Below are 20,945 nucleotides of genomic sequence, written 5' to 3'. Positions count from 1 at the left end.
AGTAAAAACCCGTTATCGGTTGGCTACACACTGAAATCAAGACCAAAAAAAAAAAGACGAAGCAAAGAAACAAAAAAGTCCCGTAAGAACTTAACCATACTCTTGCTTTACATGGTCACACGTAACTATGCAAAGCAAAAGGTCAGTGAATGTTTATTTACACATAATAAATTTGTCAAAACTACAAAAGAACTGTCCAGAGCAATACATTTGACAGAAGTACAAAACCACAACAATTCACAACAAAAATGGGTGTACAGGCCTCATGTGCTGATAACTTCCATCACTCTTTGAACTTCCACTCCTGTCTGCACATGGGACACTGCTGCTGCACCTGCTGGGAATTTAGCCACTTCAAGATACAGTGCATGTGGAAACAGTGGGAGCACTGACCCCAGACCAGCGGGCAGTCATCCCCAGGCACTTTACCTGTAAGACATGTCGACTTTTGTAAATACGCCCCCTTGAGGCAATAGAATCGAATCCTTCTCTAACTGTATGCTATGTTGTGATAAGCACATTCTCATGTTATATAAAACATTTTTTCCTCTCCGACATATTTAGTTATTCAATTCAAAATAATATTTTTTGTTTAAATAAAGTCCGTACAATTACATTGAAAAGCCTACTTTGCTAAACAGGATAACTCTCCATTGAGCTAATTTTAGCTTAGCATACTCACACTCCGGACAGCAGCCGTTAAAAGCCATCCTACAGATTCCACAGTTTTCATCATTTGCCACCCACAGCCAGGAGGCCACTCCGTTCCACTGTCGGATCTTCACCTTCATCCTCCAGCTGAGAGAGAAGCACAAACACCCGCCAAACCAACCGATGTCAAGACAGCTACTGCTAGCATGTAAGCAAACGTTCGTGGCTAGTATCTTTCTGATGTGTACTGACAGTAAGCAGCTATCACCGCAACATTTGGCAGTGGTCAACTTACAATGACAACGACGTCTATCAAGTTGTTTGTGTATCACGCACGCCTCAAGTTGGAATATTTCCTACTAAAGATTGAAATCATGCTTTAGCCGCCGTGCTGACGAAGAGATGTGGAAAAACTTCCAGTCGCTTGAAACAAATCGTATCCGCGGCGGGAGCGTCATCGTCCAGCCTCTTAAAGCTCCATCACTTCTTTAAACACTCGAAATGAATTTGGGCCACTTGGAATTGATTTAATCCAGAAAACATAATAATGTGTATAGAGAACAAAAAGAATGAGAATAAAAAGGCAGTTTTGTTGGTGATTGTAACGTTCAATATAACGAAAAAAAGGTGCGTCTAATATCAAAGCATATAAACTGGCGGTTACAATTCAAAACCCGTGTTTCGTCGCAAATGATGCAACCAAAATCAAAGCACTGATCCTATTCCATTGGTGTTCAAATTGTAAAACTCGCGTTTAGTGACTTTTAAAAAAGATCAAAGAATTTCATTCAAAAGCAGTGGTTTAAAATGTGGAAAATCACCGTGGGGTATGTTCGCTATTTTTATTTTATTTTATTTTTTTTTCCCCGAACGCACCAAAAAGAAAAAGTGCAGGGATTTAACGTCTATGTGCAACTCTACACATTATTCACTCGGTCAGGTTTGACCATGTCGCTATTTTAGAGTCGGCTATGACAGTTTAACCTCTAGGTGGCGGTCGAGTTAGGACATGCGCCCGGGCCGGGTGCTGCGTTGGCGAAGAAGAAGAGAAAGAAGAAGAAGAAGAAGAAAAGACGTAATTTAGGCGGGGCTTGTTGACTGTGCGTCACTTGTGCGTCCTTACGTGTTTTCCGCAAGTTTTCAGCGTCACGGCGCCACTAGCGAGAGCAGCTCAACACAAAACAGTTTTGTATTTTTCGAAGTATCTCGCTCCGGGAAACCATGGCTTCGTTGGCGGACAAGATGAGCATGTCGCTGGACGACATAATCAAGCTGAACAAGAAAGGAGGCAGCGGCCGCCGAGGAGGCTCGTCCAGGCCGGCCGGAAGTTCGGGCCGAGGGTCGTCGAGGCCGGCGCGGGAGCGACAGAGTAACTTTCGCACACAGAGAGACAACAGAGCCACGCCGTACAGCAGGGTAATGATGACGAATATCTGAATATAATTGAGCCCATGTTGGAGCTAAACAGCCTCCAAATGTGAGGGGGAGGTGTTTTACATTGAGCGGCCCTTAACTCACCGCTCGCTCTTCGCCTCCTCGCGATGACAGACTTCCACCGTCGAGCGGGACGAGCAAACAGAAAACTGGAACCGAAGGTTATACAAGAGCTGTTGACCATCGTCGTTATGCCGTTAAACGTGTGTGTGGGCCGTTCTTACAAGAGGTGGTCCTGTAAGTTAAAGCCGCCGACGGGTTTCCGCGTCCCCATGTGAGTGGTGAATGGACGGACTTTTGTTCAAGATGGCTGCTTCGCGCTGGAAGTCCTTGCTTGACGCAAGGTAGACTCAAAAATCCCCGCCGATTTAGTTCAACATAAGATTAAAACCACTTTTATTACTTTGTTTTCTTCTTGGCATCTATTTTTTTTTATGTCACCCAAGTCCACTTTTATACAAAAAGTCCATGTTAGGTTTTTTTTATTTTTTTATTTTTTATTTTTTTTATTAAGGTCTAGGCGTAATACCATTTTTAGAAAGAAGAATCCCTCTTCCGCAGTTCAAGTTTCTTTGTCTCACCGGTTTTTGGATTTCCCGTACCTGCTTTGAGGGCCTATAGGTAGCTACAGGGTGTTGCATCTCAATAGTAATATCAAAAGGCGTTTGAGGCGAATGGTCTTTGCCAACTTGGGCTATAAAATGTAATTCTGTTGATTGTATTCACCGAAAAAATGTCTAGCTTTTCAGAGGGTCTTTCTGAGTGCTGTTTAAAAAAAAAAAAAAAAAAATTCTGTGCCCTTCACAGCCCAGAGAATTACCAGACAAATGGCAGCACGACATGTTTGACGACCATGCAGGTGTTCAAAGAAGCATCCAAAACACAGGATCAGAAGCCATTGGCAAGCTGCTCATTTCCAACTTGGACTTTGGTGTATCTGACTCGGATATCAAGGTAAGTTTTCTCAATCTGCTCACTTGCTTTTGCGTCACCTTTTGAATGTTATGATATTGGCTTACACCTCTGCATCACCCCACAGGAGTTATTTTCAGAGTTTGGGTCTCTAAAGAAAGCATGTGTGCACTACGATCGATCTGGTCGGAGTAAAGGAACGGCTGATGTTCACTTTGAAACGAAGGCTGATGCGCTTAAAGCTATAAAGCAATATAATGGAGTCCCACTGGATGGTAAGATTCTCTTTTCTTCTGGCAATACCATGACTGTAAAGAACTAGTTTTTCCGTGCAAATAAAACAAGGCCTTCTGTCCAGCAATGTTCCATTTTAAGTTGAGACGAGTTGACTTTGAAAATATGCAATTCGTGTGTATTTGACAGTCCCTGTGTTTTGATTGCCTTCTGCACACAATGCATTGTATGGAGTAGATGTAAGCATGCACAACACAAATGCATTCTTTCTTTCTTTTTTAAATACATTTTTTTTCCCAGGTCGTCCAATGAGCATACAACAAGTGACGTCAGACTTTGAATCACGCAGTAGCCAGTCTACACAAGGGTAAGTAATTTATACTGAATAGAGTGCCAGCACTAGTGTGTGGGTGTAGATTATAGAGATGTGATGTAATGTAAACACAGCAAGTTGCTGTAACATACTAGCTAAAATATTCATTAGATATGCTGTTTTGCACACTGAAAGGTTGCTGGATAAATGTTGGTCATGTTCAAAGTTATGGACTTGTGGCTTCTTTGACTGCAGAGGCTTTGACCGTAGCAGACTCGGACAGCCCAGGGTTGAGCGGAGTGAAAGAAGACCAGGTGGAGGTGCAGGTTTCAGAGGCCGTGGTGGGAGGGGGAGAGGGAACAGACCCCAGCTGACTGCGGAAGAGCTCGATGCACAGTTGGATGCATACAATGCCAAAGTATGTCTTTGTATTGCGTAAGGTAACTTCTATTCTACATGTTGGTGGTTGTTGGTTTTTAATGAGTTTTCAATTTGTTTGCAGATGGACACCAGTTAGAAGACATTCAGAAGATTGTTGCTGCAGTCTGTTTTCTTTATTTTATGTGATTGATTATGATGACTCAGATTTTATTACTTGTATTTTTATAACATTGTAAGAAATGGACCGTGATTGATTTCCTTTTTAATTCTAAAAACATTTCTTAGGTTTTTTGTTTTTGTTGTGGTTTTTTAAATCCTGTTTCAACTTTCTCAAGGAAAGATTTGTTTTCTTTAGCCCTACAACACAAGTTTTTTTTTTTTTTTTTTTTTATAATTTTGTAGTTATAAATCATCCAGATGGTATTGCAGATTGCATTATGTATGAAAATGTAAAATGTTGTAGCTCCGAATTTGCCATTTGGTACTGTAAACTTGTGACAAGGATATATTACAACGGCTTTTGTACATACACAATGTCTGCTTGTTTCTTTAAGATGACCCTTCTCATTCCTGATCAATTCAAGATCAGAACCACTTTGAAATTCATCGGAATGCATCTGAATATTACTGAATCTATGAACACTTTTCCTTATTAGATTTCAGCTTAAACAATTCCAACGTGGCGCATATGGAAAATGTGGAGCTAGTAAAAACAATGTCATGAAGTTTCAGTTGGTTGGAAACTTCAAATTTGTCCATTAAGGGAAAAAAAACGTTTGTGGAAGATGTATTGAATTGACTCTCAAACATGCCACATGTGGACTTGCCCAGGGTGTCACCCTGCCTTTGCCCTATGACAGCTGGGAGAGGTACCAGCAGACCCTCGCAACCCTGAGTTCAGAAAGATGCGGGTATTGAAAATGAATGGATGCCACGTATCTTCATATTAGTGTTGTGTACACATTGTAGCACCCTGCACCCTCATATTAATGCTTGGTTGTACATTTGGTTGTACACAGCTGCAAAGTGAAATCCGTGAAGGTGACGTATTAGACCAAAGTTCCCATATTCAATGCACAAATATTCGAGGCCACAGTTGAAAGCTGTTTTCTTTATTATTTTTCAACCATTCCACATTTAATCCACCTTCCTCCCCCCCCCGCCCCCGTGCGATACCGCATAGCGCGTCATTTGCGTGACAACGTGCTCGGTTCTATTCCCGGAACCATGTTGCGCGCCTGAGACGCACGGGGCGGCACCGATTCCCTTGTTCGCCATAGTTGTACCGGAGCTCCGAGCAGCAGCAGCAGCGGACCGACTCACCGCGGAGACCCCTGAACCACCCGGAAGAAAAGAAGAAGAAGAAGATAAACGCAACCAAACCTCCTATTTAAGGTGAGTCCACAGTTTCCTAAAAACGGACCAGACGTCGCCGTCCAGAGCCGCTGCCCTCCGCGGAGACTGTTTGGCTCTCCGAGTGATAACTTGTCTGGTAGCGTTAGCCGCAGCCTCCGGCTAGCTCGGATGGATTGTTCCCGAGCAGCCACTTGCCGGGGCTCAGTCCCACCCTGCCGCACGCTCAAGTTGAGCCCCATTGTCCGCGCCGAGACAATTTTAAGGAGTCGCAATTGGCTTTATCTCCCCCCCACCACCACCATCACCTCTCCCTCCCTGCACCCAGTTGCAGTCTGCGTGATTTTTATGTACATTTTGTTCCGCCTTTGTCTTCGCGTTTAGCCACTTGACACAAATATTCGGGGAAGGAAGAAGAGGAGGGGGGGGAAAACGGGTGCTGAGAATTTTGAGAGGGAGGTGGGTCGCCAGCGTCTCCTGACGATTCCCCACATCGAGTTTCGAAGGGAATCTGATTGATTTTTAGGTGTTGTCTTTTGGTGGCATATATCAGACGAAAGGTAAGTTCTCTCTTTTGTCAGAATTGTTAACACTTATTTGCATACCCCCCACCCCCCTCTGTCTTTTCAGGCAGACTTTGGAATTGGCTTTCTGATTATATTGCCCTTCAGTTTGCTGATGCTCAGTGATTATATGGCCTGGTGGTCGCAAGAAAACCATAGTTAGGCAGTCTGTTAGATTCCAGGCTGCTGTACATTGCTCCCTTTTTTTTCTCTCTTTTTTTTTTAAGAGCTCTTAATGCACAGATTTTTCTTTTCTTCCGGCCTTGTCCAGTTAGCAGTTTCCTGTCAAAGGGTGCATCATTTCCTCCAGCTGTATGGGTGGGGTGGGCCTATCAAGTTATATTCCAGCATAATCTTACGTTTCTTCCAGCTATGTGCAAGCTGCCAATAAGATTAATAACAATAAAACTGGATAATACCAGTCAAACTTGGGCAATACAAAGTATTCTAAGAAATATCTTTCAAACTAAAAGGCAGTGAGTGTCTGTGCTCTGCTACAGCAGATGTGCGCTGCCATCACGTCCACCTTTCAAAAAAGTGAAGATATATTCCCGATGTTTCAGCACAGTGACAGGTCTTGAAGCCAGTCGTTACATAAGTTCCAGTCTGAGCCCCTCTTCCTCCCCTCCCCCACCACCTCAGCACATCTCCTGTCATCAGAGCCTTGATCCAAATGTTCTTCCTTGAAAATAGGACCTGAGCTTTGCACACAGCAGAGTGCAATTTAGCAGAGAAGAGAGAAAATTCCACAGACTGAAATCTTGCTCCCTCGTGAAATCAGTTTTTATTCTCAAAATCCCTGCCATGATTTGCTTCTGTATTTTCATGTTTCAAAAATCTTCCCTCAAGGCATCGGGGAAGCTTCCTTCAAACGGCAAAATGCTTTCTGAGAAAATAAGAGATTGATCACGACTTCACCACCAACTGCTTCTCTTGGGGGTTAGGGGGGGGGGGCGGGGGGGGTTAAAGACAGCCGTTCATTTTTTTCCCTCTCCCTTTGACCCTGTTCAGACACGTTGATGGCTGCAGCCTAGTGCTCATCGCAGGCATTCCGTTGTCAGTTTGTACAAGTCTGCGAGGAGAAGAGAGCAGAATCTGAATGACAGGAATCTTTACTGATGTTCCCCGGAGGATGTCTGAGATCTGGTGACTGTGACTGTGGAGGCCATGGCAGTTGGGGATTTGGGGTGAGGGGAGGAAGGGTAGCTTCAGGCTGAGTGGACAGGAGTGGCATGCCTGTCGTCGTCATACGAGGGTGGTGGAGATGGTCTTCAGCGTGCCTTGGTTGTAACGCCTGCTAGATGGCTTCCCTTCTTCAGATCGTACTCTGTCAACCCCTGGAGATGTATTTACGTATGTGGCGGAAATCCCCGGAGGGCAGCATGTTGTGAAATCATACGACGAGCCGCTGCCAGCAACAAGGTCGTGTTTTACTACCACTTGCTTAAATGCAAGTTGCTTTGTATATATTAATGTGCAGGAGGAAAGGTGCACCTGATAAAGCGGTGTGCGTATGTGTGTAGCATCTTTATTAGTTGAAAAGAAAACATTTTCGTTCCCTCAGCAATCAACTTGACTGTTTACTTTGTACGTCACCTTCATGTGATTAAAGTTGCTGGTTAGTAACCTCAGCAGCTAACAGCTGGGTGGGTGGAGGCCGTCGAGGGCGGTGAGACTCCATCCCGTTTGTATCCAGAGCGGGAGGTATTTGTACTGCACATATTGACATTGCAGTGATGATGATCTTTTTTTTTTTTAAATAGTTAAAATAAATTAAAGTTAAAATCCCCCAAAGAAACATTAGTTGATTGATAAATGTGTGTCTTAATAGCTGCTAATAGACGCTCAAAGGAAGTTTCCGTCCTCAAGCCACTCTGTTTGCTCTTCCACATAACCGATAATTAGCGTTTATGATGCAGCGCCTCTCGACACGGCGATTCTTGAGGGCTCTGGGCCTGTCGGGCTGCGTGGTGCTGGGGGAGGGGCGTCTTTGAAGTAAAGGTCTTTGGCCTAAACGGAGCTCTTCCTGCTTTTGTTACATGTTTTGTTTGAGCAGTGGGATTTCTTCCAATGCTGGCAAGAAAGGGGATGATCCCACCACACTCAAATATGGACCTGTTCACCCTTCACTTATCATGTGTCCCTCTCTTGAGTTTTTTGGAAGGAAGACAGCATTCCTGCCACACTCTTGGAAGAAAAATTGCACAAGTACTTCCTTGACTGGTTTTTAAAAAACACGAGCTGTAATTGACCTGATCGTTTTTGGGGGGTCAGATTCTTTTCCAAAGCAGCCCTGCAGGTCACTGTTTACAAAACAAACAGTCCTTTTCCTTTTGACCTAACTAACGTCCGTGCCTGTGAAGGGCTCCAGTCTCCCAGAAGGCCCCGTTTCATGTGATGCTGTGTTCCTGTGGTGATGCCATCGTTTCGGAGAAATGGGTTGAGATGATGTCAGGGCCGGCGTTAGGCCATTTCCAGCAGCAAAGTCAGTAAAAACTGCAGCCACCTTATGTCAGATAAAACCTGCAAAGATTTAAATAGCCGACCAGGTGAGGTCATGGCGCACGCTGGGAAAACTCTGAGGTTTTTATCTTTCTGTGAGTCTAAAACAAGCTGAGGCTGCGTGACTGAATGGTCGAGTCACACGCTACAGGATATTTGCACAGATAATTGTCCCAGAGTGAGCAGCTCATATCCACTCGTGATCTCTGTAACTTGGTCTCCTGTCAGACAGAGACATAAACAAAATGGAGATGAATGTCGTACAGCGCCGTGTTGTTGTAGCATGCTCTAGTAAGATGCCAGAGGAAGGCTTCAGTGCAAGTGGAAAAAAATGAAAATGAAATCCATAATGCATGGCAGCCATCAGGTGGTCTACACAGCTGCTGCGGCTCCTGTGGCCTACGCAGATCTCAGTGTCGGCCTCTACTTTTTGGTTTTGATCTCATCAGATTTGGTCATTAAGTGTTTCTGAACATTTGCTTGCTTTTGGTTTACAAGCGCAACGTTCCGCAGGAAAATAAAACAGCGGGTTGGGTGGGGGTCGTCATTAATAGGAGGCATCTGTACTCTTTGTGATATCACAAAGGGTTGCATTCCAGCACTGTAACCGATACAAATACTGAGTACTTAATAAGGCCATGACACATTATGGAATTTCTCAGATTTTTTTTATTTTTCCACAGTGGTTCTGTTATTTGAACAACATTCCTCAGCATGTTTTTCTAGAACACGTGTGACTGTCACAAGTTTCACTGCAGAACAAACACAAATTTAAGAAAACTGTCATAGTCATACATATGCAACTGGTATCATTGTTGTGGTATCGGTACGTATTTGACCTTGGTATCGGTACCAATACCCGATACTGGTATTGGGTATCAGTGCAGCCCTAATTTTAGTGGTCTACTTCCAACAATAAATGTGTTTTGTTTGGTTAATTTAAAACCCTCCTAGTTTGACATGAACAGGCCTTAAACGTGTGTTAGATAATTGTTCATCCCTATTTCCTACATAGTGTGTCAGTTGGCATGGCAGTGACACATAGACATGTTAGAGAGCTGAAAAAGTCCATTTTTCAGTAGGAGGCCGTAAATCACGAGTTACTCCAGCGTTAGGGTGTCCGTTTCTGAGAGGCCTTCTGTGACCATTCTGATGATAAATAGTCTAATTGTTCAAGATGACTTGAATGCTTTCAAAAGGGGAAACAACCAGATCATTATACTAAAACATCAGACTGTCTATCCAAGTTGCACTCGGTGGTGTCCTGAATAAAAATGCTTCTCTAACTGGTCCTGCTGTGACATGTTGTTCCACGTTCTCCCTCGCGCTGCTCTGGGCCCTGCTGCCTCCCACAGCAGCTTGTCTGCCGGCCGTCCCGCCCTCCTCCGCTCCATAGGCTGCAGCGCTTCCCTCCATGACCCTCTTCTTGTTGGTTGAGCTGCAGCGGTGGAACGGCGTCGACATCAGAAAACATATTTATACACCTTCCGATTTAGAATTGCAGGCGGAGGCCCATCCGTCATTTTAATATACTTTTGAAGTGTTGCATTAAAAACGCTTAATGGAAACTGTCAAACTGAAGGTGTGCTGGCCTGACGTGGTTTTTGTAGGGAAAAACAGTGATGTGGAAAGAAAAAAGGAAATTTGTAATGCAAGAAATGTTTGTCGTTATCCTGCGGTTGTTTCACTAAAATACGGGTGGCTGTGAACTTGAACAGGATTAACAGCTGGATTGCTTCTGATAGTGAAGTGCCCGTTGCACAGCTACTGTGCTAAGGTGTGAATTTTGTAGATCGGCTGCCACGAGCGATCAAACGTACAGCATGTGGAATTTCTGCTCAGATTTTGAATTTAGCCGTTCACGTGGACCTCTCGCTGTTCCCCCAGACATGGCCGAGGACGACGTGACTCCCGAGCAGCTAGCGGCCATCGCCGCAGAAAACGAGGAGCCGCAGGCGGTGAACTACAAGGCCCCGGGCAAGATAACGTTGAAGGAGATCCACGACCTGGACAAGGAGGACGACAGCCTACGCAAATACAAAGAGACCCTGCTGGGACCCGGAGTCGCTGAGGCCGGTAATGCCACAGATGAATAAATCACACGTCCGCGTCATGTTCAGCGCCGCTCAGCTAATGGGTCGGAAGAGGTGGTACCTGTCTGGTGGGGGGGGGGGGGGGGGGGTGTTTGTTTTACAGCTGATTTGCTGCTACACCATCTAATCAGTCACTTATCTCATTTCTGTCATCGCATGAAATACTGCCTCTGTGTGTTGGGGTGGGGGGGGGCATATCAATGAAATGTAGTTAGTCTGTAAAATGGAGTAATAATCTCAGTCAGTAACGTGAGTAAAAAATCAATCAATGAAAGCATAGATTGGTTTTATGTTTAAGGCTGCGTGACAAGAAATGCAAATTGATGTAGCCTTGGTTCACTGCCTGTTTTTTTTTTTTTTTTTTTTTTTTTACAAATATCAACTGAACCTCACTGTCAACTGATTCTTTTGGCAGTTGTCTAACACAGAGATGGGCAAACTTTTTGACTGGTGGAGCCGCACGTGACTCTAAAATTTGACAGAGGGACAGGAACAGATAGGGGGAGTGTCTTGGTGACTCGCTCATAGGAGAAATAAATATATCATGGGATGTGTGGAAAAATGAAATTGAAAATGAACAGAAGCGTCGCAACAAAATATCTGTCTTTGAAGCCTCACGGTATTCAGCTCTTGATTGAAATGACTCTTAAAACACTGAAAGAATCGAGGAAATATCAGCTATTCAACTAATAACAGCTATTTTATGAGTTACTTAGTATTAATATAGTTTTTCAAGTTTGAAAATGGTCATCGACCGATACAGATAGACCCCAAAGTGTTTGCGATGGAAATCGTGACTCACAGTTGTCGGCGTGACCCAGTACTTCCTTGTCTGTTGGCTGCTGCTGGCCGTCTCCCTGCTGAGATGAGGCTGCTGCAGTAGAACTGATGGATCTGGACTCTAATTAGAACTGCAGCTGACCGTCAGCACCAGAACTGACCTGGTTTCAGCTCCTCTGAGCCCAGGAGCTCGTCACAGCGGAGACACAACATGAGCTAGCTTGCTCTCCTGTCTTATCTGCACGTGTCTACCAGAGACTATTAGGCCCTAATTAATCCGCACTCAATCAGTGCAGTGATAGCAAATCAGGTTGAGAGGAATTAATATGAAAGATCGTTTGAGAATTAAAATTTGCTGCAGCAGTTAGTTGGAGGGGAGGGGAGGAGTATTGGTACTGGTGATTTTGGTATCTATATCTGATACCAAGTTAATACAGGGATAGTATCGCTAATACCAATACTTTTTACTTCAAACGCCATCATCATTGAATCTTTTTTGATTTTGCCTTTTGTCAGTTGATTATGATCATGGGACAAGGACAAAGAGTTCAGGCAGATAAACATGCTTTGGTTTAATTAACTAACCTCAGTCCAATACAGTTTCAAAATACTGAATCGTGTGTACTAAAATACTTTCAGTACACACGATTCTTTAAGAAAAAAAATTGCTTGTGCAAAAATACAAAAAAAAGCACATATCAACTATAAGAATCAAAATAGAAACACAACCATGTCAGCAATGCAACAAAAACTACCATCCATTAGACACAGATACTTGAAAAATGAAGTGGGGTTGTAGTTTCCTTCACCACCAGATCGATGCTGTCGACCTTTAGATCGGACCACCAGGCCGCACCAGTCAGAGTACGAAAGAAGCCGTCCAGCTCAGTGGTCCAGTGGTAGAGTGTTCCGCCTGAGACTGGGAGGTTGTGGGTTTGATCCCCGGCCGGGTCATACCAAAGACTCTAGAAATGGTAGCCGTGGCCTCCCTGCTTGGTTGGACTTGGGGGCGTGAGATCACCCAACGATTCCCGAGCGCGGCACCACGCATTTGGGTCAAATGCGGAGGACAGATTTCACATCCTTTCAGCATGTGACAATCACCGGGGACTTCTTACTTGAACTTGTGTCAAACTGCCCCTTTGGTTTTTTTGTTTCGCAGATCCTTCCGTCCCCAACGTGGAAGTGACCCGGATGTCTCTGCTCTGCGATGAAGCTCCGAACCCCCTGGTCCTCGACCTGAAAGGTAAGACGCTGCCTGGGCGCAGAGTCGGGGCTCTAACGTCTTTGTTCAAAAGAAAGAGTTATTTTTAGCAGCGCGGGCCGCTATCGAATGGAGCTCGCGCTGCAGCCACCCACCGCGCTATCGCAACGCCAGCGAAGGCTTTTCCTGCAGAAGGAAACGAGGTGAGGAGGAATCAGATGGAGCCCGAAGCTGTGCTGTCTTTGTCCGGCCAGAGTCGTTTGTTTATATACTGATATCTGGAAGGGTGATTTATTAAAAAGGGCTTTCTAGCAACAAATAAAAAGGGGGTGGAGTCTAACAGGCCTGAGGAGGGATCATTGTTTAGACTTCCAGCCAGACGTCTCCACGCTTGTTTAAACAGCCCTCAGCACCATTTGGAGGAGTGATCTTCACTTGACTGCCCAATCCACAGAAACTCTCTCGCTCTCTCTCCATCTCTCTCTCTCTTTCACACTCCCCACACGCACAAGCAGAATAAAAATAAACAACATTTCAGAGGTAAATACACTCTAGGAACTGTAGCCTACTGTCGGCCCACTGACTGAAGACTCACATTTGCTGTTTTCATGATATTCTTCAATGGCAGCCCGACAATTTTTGAAAAAAAAATTTTGCCAATGGTTTTTCATGGTCGCCTCGCCTCTGTCTGTGCTTACACCACAGCAGGGTTGAATATTCAAGTACAGTCTTCTCGGGTGCTCTGTCTTGTCTCCTGCCACTTAGCTCCTTTCCCAGCTTGAGTGGTGGTGACTGCTGAATGAAATCAAAAGTAGTAGTTCTGCCAGTGACAGCTTGTGTGGCTCATTTCAAAGTTTCCTCAGTGAGCGTCGCCTGCCTTCCCCTCTAAACTCAAACATGTTTTATTTTCTAATTACACCTCAGATCTAAAACATGCACTTAATCACGATATTAAGCTTACAGCAACATGATGCCACGTTTCTCTCAGCTCAGCTGAGGTGTTAACAGTGAAGAGTGGGCGAAGGTCAAGGTCAGGGTGAACTTTGATTCAAAGTCGAGAAGTCTTTGAATCAAAGTTTCCAGGTTGCACTAATGAGGCAGATCTTCAGCTGTGGATTTAAATTAGCATCTTATAAAAGTGCTTTGGCCGGACCTCAGCTCACCTGGAGCCCTGGAGCAGTAATGATGGGTGAGAGAACACAAGTCGGACCGAGCTGAATGCAGAATGATTTTTCCTCTTCTTCTCATGTGCCATCATCTAACCATACCTCACGTCCTCCTTCACTACATCCATGAATCTCTGCTCTTCCTCCAGGGCCTCCTGCTGGCCACTTCCCACCTCAGCATCCTTCCCCTGGTATATTCAACTGTCTCTATCGAACATTAACCGCCCTTCTTTTGTGTTAACAAAACTCTAAAATACACTAACAGCTCTAAACTTTATTACTAAACTTTAAAGGCCGTAGTAAAAACCTCTCGAGAGCGAGTTGGACGGCAGGACGAACACAAGCGCAGAAAAAAACCACCCTTGCAAAAGATGAGTCAGGGAGTTGGACAACTGCCAGGAAAGAAGTCACTCCAGCTTCTGTGTATCAGACCTTTGTGACGCTGGGTTGTTGTGGCCCTGGAGTACGGGCACCATTGTTAACGAGGAGACCCAGAGGAAGGAAGAAGCGAGCAGACGCCTCGGCTCAGCAGGATATGAAGTATTAGGAGCCAACGCTGGAATCAACTAGAGGTGCCTGTTCACAGTGAGCGGGGAACTAGAGGGCGACGACCCAGCAGGGCGGTCAGCAGCTCCAGGGCTCTGTGGGAACCTTCAAACCACACGCAGCAGCTGGAGCGCACTCATTTACACTCTCAAGTCTCGCTCACTCCCCTCGCCTGCCTCCAATAAAGAGCATTGTCAACTGCTCTCAATGTGACCTCAACCAATCGGCTCGTGTTCCCCTCAAAACTGCCGAAGAAGAGGAAGAAGCCCCTGGGAGGCCCGGCTGGCTGCTAAAGAAAAGAGATGAGCTTCAAACAAGTGCAGTGGATAGAGAGAAGATCAAATCATGAAGCCCCAGCCCCAAGTGATAAGATCTGATTTCCTATTGGACCAGAACTCAAATGAAACCTTGAGAAATGAGGAATTAGTCGTCATTAGTCTCCAAACATGAGTTCTGAAACATTTTCTCTGCAACGTCGCAACCCTCATTATTAGACATTGATTTGTGACTCTTTAATTTGCTCTCGTGAATGGTGATGAACTAAATACAATACCCCCCCCCCACCCTATTTTTGCCTTGTAACAGGAGACTTGGAAGCCGTTTCGAAGCAGTCCTTTTTTCTGAAGGAGGGAGTCGAGTATAAAATCAAGATCAGCTTTAAGGTGAGAGAAGCTGCCGCTTGAGTTTGACACCGTCTGCCGATATCTGTGCGGGTGATGTGATAAGAACTTCTTGACCTGTAGGGACACATACATTCCAGCCTGGAGGTTGTTAAGCGCAGTGGTTCTCAACTGGTGGAGTCTCAGCACCCACGTTTTTTTTCCTTGTCATGAAGTCGCAACCCAAATGCTCAAAGCGAGCCCACTTTCTATCATTTCTAGTATAAAAAAAATTATTGAAATTATTGAATTGAATTTTGTGTCCTGCAAATTAAATGCCCAACATTTTCTCTTTGCGTGCCTGGAGCGTCGTTAAAATATTTAGTTTTTAACCACAGCACAGTGCAGCGTGTTTCAGCGCTGGGTGTGTGACTGAAGAGCTCGCTCCACAGGAGTGGTGCTATAAAAAAAAAATGCGACAGGCAACACATCAGTGTGAAAGTTTGGCGCAACGAATGAACAGTTTGCAGCCGTTCCAACTTTGAATACAACAGCAAATCTTGGACTGGACCTATTTTTAGAGGGTCAGAAAAATCTTCTTGTGGCAGAATTTTTTTTTCATGATCCACTCTTGCTCCAAGTAATGGACCCTCTGGTACTTCCGTTCAAAACAGACACTTGCTTCATGCACTGTAGCACTTTGAGCCATGAAGCCGTTTCTAGGCAGACTTAACCTGTGCTGGTCTGACGATGTTTGTGTGTCCTCAGGTGAACAGGGAGATCGTTTCTGGTCTGAAGTATGTGCAGCAGACGTCCAGGAAAGGAGTGAAGAGTGAGTGAACGCTTCACACCTGTACACATACAGATCTTTTTTAGGGTAAAAAAAAAAAAAACAACACAACAATTTAGTTATTTCTGGGAGAGTTTACCGACAGGATAAACACTCACAGTTTCGCAAAATAGAAGCGATATTTCTAAAATTTCGACAAAGTACAATTGCGATTTGCAGGTGTTTTTTCATTGAATGGTGTGAAGCGCATAAGGCGTAATTCTCATAAAATCTCATCACCGTACGTCACGTCCGGTGATGTGTAAATGCGAAAAAAAGTGCAGCTCGCCACATAGAGACAAGTGAAGTGTTTTGCCGCTGCTGCGTGCAAGAATGTTGAGCTGTGAGCGAGAGGCCTCCACTTTCCATCAGCAAGCAGAGACACGTCTGCTGCTGCTGCTGCTGCTGCTGCTGCTGCTGCTACATCTGGAGGAGCTCAGAGATACCCGTCTGTCTGTCTGTCTGTCTGTCTGCCTGTCTGTCTGTCTGTCTCTGCCTGAGTGTCTGTCCTTCTCCCTGTCTCCCCGTCTGTGTCTGCCTGTCTTTCTGTCTGTCTGTCTGTCTGTCTGTGTCTGCCTGTCTGTCTGTCTGTCCTTCTCCCTGTCTCCCCGTCTGTGTCTGCCTGTCTGTCTGTCTGCCTGCCTGCCTGCCTGTCTGTCTGTCTGTCTGTCTCTGCCTGTCTGTCTGTCCTTCTCCCTGTCTCCCCGTCTGTGTCTGTCTGTCTGTCTGTCTGCCTGTCTGTCTGTCCTTCTCCCTGTCTCCCTGTCTGTGTCTGCCTGTCTGTCTGTCTGTCTGTCTGCCTGTCTGTCTGTCTGTCTGTGTCTGCTTGAGTGTCTGCCTGTCTGTCTGTCCTTCTCCATGTCTCCCCGTCTGCCTGCCTGCCTGTCTGTCTTTCCTTCTCCCTATCGCCCCGTCTGTCTGTCTGTCTGTCTGTCTGTCTGTCTGTCTGTCTGCCTGAGTGTCTGCCTGTCTGTCTGTCCTTCTCCATGTCTCCCCGTCTGCCTGCCTGCCTGCCTGTCTGTCTTTCCTTCTCCCTATCGCCCCGTCTGTCTGTCTGTCTGTCTGTCTGTCTGCCTGAGTGTCTGCCTGTCTGTCTGTCCTTCTCCATGTCTCCCCGTCTGCCTGCCTGCCTGCCTGTCTGTCTTTCCTTCTCCCTATCGCCCCGTCTGTCTGTCTGTCTGTCTGTCAGCTCTGGATGCCAGACATGGTCCTCGTTTCAGCGCTAACAAGAACTCAGCTTCTTCTCTGCAATCAGTGTTGCACCAGCAGCCGGACGTTTCCTGTTGCTTACTCACTGATGACACGCACACACAGAAATTAAAAATAAAATAAAATGAAATAAAACAGAAAAAGAAAGAGAAGTCCTGACCAGTGTCTGGCTGACTCGGCTCACCCTCTGGCCTTTCTCCTCCCATGACAGTCGACAAGTCGGAGTACATGGTGGGCAGCTACGGGCCCCGCGCCGCCGAGTACGACTTCCTGACCTCGACGGAGGAGGCCCCCAAGGGCCTCATCGCCCGCGGCAACTACTGCATCAAGTCCAAGTTCACCGACGACGACAAGCACGACCACCTGTCCTGGGAGTGGAACCTCAACATCACCAAAGACTGGAAAGACTAAAAAAAAAAAGAAGAAGAAGGGGGGAGAGGGAAAAAAAAGGGGGAAAAGGAGGCCTTTTTGTGTTGGGGCGGGGGAGCGGGCTAACTCAAAGGAACCTGACCCCTCCCTGCTGCCCCCCACCCCCACCCACGGTGTCCCTCCGCTCTCCCTCACCCCCCCCCCCCAAAAAAAAAAACCCAACCCCACCCATCCATCGCCCCGTTCCACCATTTCTGCCTTTGTTTTTCTCTGTGCATCTCATGCTGTCATGCCTTAGTTCTCACCCGGCTGTCTTAACATTCTTTCACCTCTCTGTCAGCAGCAGCAGCAGCAGCAGCTGCTGCAGCAGTAGCAGTAGCAGCAGCAGCAGCAGCAGTAGCAGCATCTCTCGGCCACCCTGTTTGTTCTTCCGTCGTCTCTGCGACTGCCCTACACTGCACCCCCCCCCCCCCCCCCACCCCAGCCTCATCTCCTCTGCTCGGCTGTGCTTTGTCACCCTGCTCCTCCTTAAACCGATGCTCCTTGCCCTGGCTTTTTGTTTTTTAACCCACCACCCGTGATTTTGCTGCTTGAAGAGATTAACCCCCCCCCCCGCCCCGCCCCGCCCCGACCTCCTCCGCCCTTCCAGATGGCGTCTTCCTCTCTGTGTAAAAGTACATGTGGGAAAGCAACTGTACAATCAACTTTGGTTTGCTTTTTATATACATATATATGTATGTATGTACGTACGTACCAATAGTTGTGTATCGTGACTATTGTGTTCACATCACTGTTAATCACACGTCGTGTTCATAGCGAATCCAACTGAATCACACCCCCCTCACCGCCCCCACCTCCACCCCGGCAACCCCCCAGTCTTGCTACTCACTCGCTGTATTTTGATATGATGACCAGTATCTGCCTTGCAAAGACAACTCCTTCACATTTTGCTCGACGGCTCCTCCCCTCCCTCCCCTCCAGGCCGGCCCCTCCCCCTTCCAAGTGTATTCAACCCCCCCCCCCCAGCCCTTCCAGGACAGGGGCTGGGAACAAAGTAAACATTGAAGATTGAGGCTTCAAAAACAAAATAACAATATACGCTGCCTTACTTTCTGCCTTCAGCCCGGTCTGAATCGGTTCGGTCTACACTGGTGGTTCAGCCTGCGCACATCAAGGACGACCGGCTAATAAACCATCTGTAGCTCTTTAAAAAAAAACAACAAAAAAAACCTGGGGGTGTTCACAGGACGCCCAGCTAGAACTCTGCAACGCCACCCAACCCTCCAACGTGAACTCGCTGTCATCATGAGGGGGACTGAATGTCAGTTCAGATTTCAGAGGAGGTTCTGTTCAGCCACGAGGCCTTAGCGAGGTTCTGTGACGACGCAGAGGAAAGGAATTCTTAATTACCTTGTATCCTTTATCATTTGGTGTTCCCCCTTTGCCTTAATGCACACCATTGCCCCCAGCATGCAGGAGCAGGAGGAGGAGGAGCACAGAGAGCGCAGCCTGATGCTTGGTTCGCTGCTTGTTGCGCTGAGTTCACACCAAAGTCCAGCATCACAGTCGAGTCACCGCGCCTCCCACATCTCCGAGTCCAGAACAGCCTCCGCCGCTGCTGCTGTCTGGAATGTGCAATAGCTTTCTCGACACCACACTACTACCCCCCACGAGTTGATATCATACACTGGGCCCTGTTCTGTTAGTTGACTGAAACACTGCACATACATGTTTTTTTGTTTGTTTGTTTGTTTGTTTGTTTGTTTGTTTGTTAGGTTTTTTTTGTGTTTTCCAGCGCTGGATTTGGTGTGAACGCCGCAATAGAGAGATGAAACTGGCCTTGAGAGAGAAAGCACTGAATTGAAGGGTCAGGGTTACACTACTAGAGTGACACAGTCAGTACTATGTAATAGAGGAGCCAACGTATTACTGAGAAATTCAATTGAAATTAACTCGTACTGTATCGGAACATATGGATGTAAAAAAACCTTCTTTTTTTTTAAAATCCTGGACTGATGTTTGTATTCCTCCATCATACATTCCTTCACATTGTACAGTTTCTATAAAAACGCTGGCATGCTGGTGGGGTTGTACATTATATCCTCATTTGTGATTGCTCTTCTCAGTCAATAAAGATTTTGCTCAACAAGGAACGTGGTGCTGTGGTACTTTTAGCTGCACGTTATTTATGTCCACTCTTTTGCTTACTGGGAGACTGTCGAGGTGTTTAGATTAAATTCAGATTGGAAGTTTACCTTGGACTCACCTGTGTGTGATTGTAAAGAGAAAGATTTGAGGTCCTGTGGCCAGGAACCCAGGATCCTCATTTTTTAAGGGGTAGCATGAAGGCATCTAAATGGTACAGCAAAGATTTAATGCAAGTGTTTGGGTGCATACAGATAGAGAGATAGAAGTCTTATTTTTGATGACCCAGATAACTGCATGCATTTTAGTGCATGCCAAAATCTGCCTCCTCCTGCCTATTGCAACAACTAAAACTGTTATAAATAGTACAAAATAACTTTCCCCACTGCAGGTTAACACGCTGGAACTTTATAAAGACACATTTATATTACAATCAAAATGATGTGTTATGGCCAGTGGAACTAGCATTTGTGTGTGTGTGTGTGTGTGTGTGTGTGTGTGTGTGTGTGTGTCTATCTCCAGGCTGAACCTTTTCCACCATACCTGCAGCAAGAGCCCACAGGTGTGATTACTGGCAATCAAGGCCTGGAGCAGGAAGAGCTATGTCAGTGGGGTTTTTTTTTTTGTTTACTTTTTTGAAAAAAAAAAGAAGTTTTGACTCAGATTTTTTTTTGAAATTCACTGGGAGGCCTGTGGTAGTGCAGTATAGACTTGTCTAGGTTTAGTGTCATGGCTGGGTTTGGCTTGGGTTTAATAAAGGGTTATGGTTGGGGTTGGGTTTGGGGTTGGTGTTAGAGTTAGGACTTTGGAGCCCATAGACTTGTATGGCGTTAGGGTTAAGGCGTTAAGGCTGGAATTAGGTTTAGGGTTTTGGAATTGGGGTTAGGGTTTTTGGATTCCTCATGTTGCTAGAAGCCCCAAATTTGGCATAGACTCATCTTGAGGGATCCTGATGAACCAGCAAGTGTCCCCATGTCTCTACGACAAAGTTGACCTTTCACCCCATAGACTTGTATGGCGTTTGGCTTAAGGCGTTTAGGCTGGAATTAGGGTTAGGGTTAACCATGTTTCCACTAGCAACAATCTCGATTAGTCTCATAGACTATCAGGAACAGACCAATAGGCATGATCTTAATGTATATTTACAGGGTTAGGGTCAGTTATAATTCTAACTATATAATTAGACAATGCAATCCTACATGCTGAAGTACCGGGCCAAGCAAGTAATTTAGAGCTCCCTGTGACTAACCCTATCCTCAAAATAACTCAACATACAAAGCACACATATGCCAGTTTGACAAAATCCGAGCTACTCTGCTTTCTTTGCACCAGAAAAGAATATTTCTCGTGCAACGCACTGCAATGCAACGCACTGCAATGCAACGCACTGCAATGCAACGCACTGCAATGCAACGCAGGCCACTAAGACGCTGTTCTCGGCTTTGACCACAAGAGGGTATTATCGCTCCTTTCTCCAATCGCATCCAGCTGCAGACTCGAGGCAGCCGTTTCTCTCCGATTCCTCTCATGACAAAATAATCTCCAGCAGCAATAAAATTGATCAGGGAGATAAACCTTTTTTTTGGAGAAACCTTAGAGTGCTATGGCTGCTATTTCAACATCACAGACTCAATGCTGCATATAGAGGTAAGACACTGTTGA

The 20,945-nt window shown here is 45.7% G+C and overlaps 2 protein-coding genes across 2 annotated transcripts; both read left to right on the top strand.

Annotated features, from left to right (window-relative positions):
* The first annotated feature begins 1,730 nt into the window (after positions 1 to 1,730).
* LOC142894838 (THO complex subunit 4-A-like) lies at positions 1,731 to 4,459 on the top strand. Its single transcript, XM_076035661.1, has 6 exons — positions 1,731 to 2,067; positions 2,893 to 3,039; positions 3,125 to 3,272; positions 3,532 to 3,598; positions 3,800 to 3,962; positions 4,047 to 4,459. Exons 1-6 carry the CDS (start codon positions 1,873 to 1,875, stop codon positions 4,059 to 4,061), a joined length of 735 nt encoding a protein of 244 aa, XP_075891776.1. The 5' UTR covers positions 1,731 to 1,872; the 3' UTR covers positions 4,062 to 4,459.
* Positions 4,460 to 5,161: 702 nt separating this feature from the next.
* On the top strand, positions 5,162 to 19,137 carry LOC142894846 (rho GDP-dissociation inhibitor 1-like). The gene is made up of 6 exons (XM_076035665.1): positions 5,162 to 5,320; positions 10,231 to 10,419; positions 12,379 to 12,462; positions 14,718 to 14,794; positions 15,500 to 15,563; positions 16,981 to 19,137. The coding sequence occupies exons 2-6, from the start codon at positions 10,233 to 10,235 to the stop codon at positions 17,178 to 17,180; spliced, it is 612 nt and encodes a 203-aa protein (XP_075891780.1). The 5' UTR covers positions 5,162 to 5,320; positions 10,231 to 10,232; the 3' UTR covers positions 17,181 to 19,137.
* The last annotated feature ends 1,808 nt before the right edge of the window (positions 19,138 to 20,945 follow it).

Source organism: Nelusetta ayraudi, unplaced genomic scaffold, assembly GCF_046127955.1.
Source record: "Nelusetta ayraudi isolate G7.1 ecotype Tasmania unplaced genomic scaffold, CSIRO-AGI_Nayr_v1 ptg000004l, whole genome shotgun sequence".
Classification (NCBI taxonomy): domain Eukaryota; kingdom Metazoa; phylum Chordata; class Actinopteri; order Tetraodontiformes; family Monacanthidae; genus Nelusetta; species Nelusetta ayraudi.
The sequence above is the reverse complement of the archived record's forward strand: the minus strand, read 5'-3'. Positions and strand labels throughout refer to the sequence as shown.

Coding starts and splice junctions, on each gene's coding strand:
- LOC142894838 (XM_076035661.1), top strand. CDS start 1,873: ATGGCTTCGTTGGCGGACAAGATGAGCATGTCGCTGGACGACATAATC. Junction 2,068..2,892: donor GAGCCACGCCGTACAGCAGG/GTAATGATGACG, acceptor TGCCCTTCACAG/CCCAGAGAATTACCAGACAA. Junction 3,040..3,124: donor TATCTGACTCGGATATCAAG/GTAAGTTTTCTC, acceptor ATCACCCCACAG/GAGTTATTTTCAGAGTTTGG.
- LOC142894846 (XM_076035665.1), top strand. CDS start 10,233: ATGGCCGAGGACGACGTGACTCCCGAGCAGCTAGCGGCCATCGCCGCA. Junction 10,420..12,378: donor ACCCGGAGTCGCTGAGGCCG/GTAATGCCACAG, acceptor TTTGTTTCGCAG/ATCCTTCCGTCCCCAACGTG. Junction 12,463..14,717: donor CCTGGTCCTCGACCTGAAAG/GTAAGACGCTGC, acceptor GCCTTGTAACAG/GAGACTTGGAAGCCGTTTCG.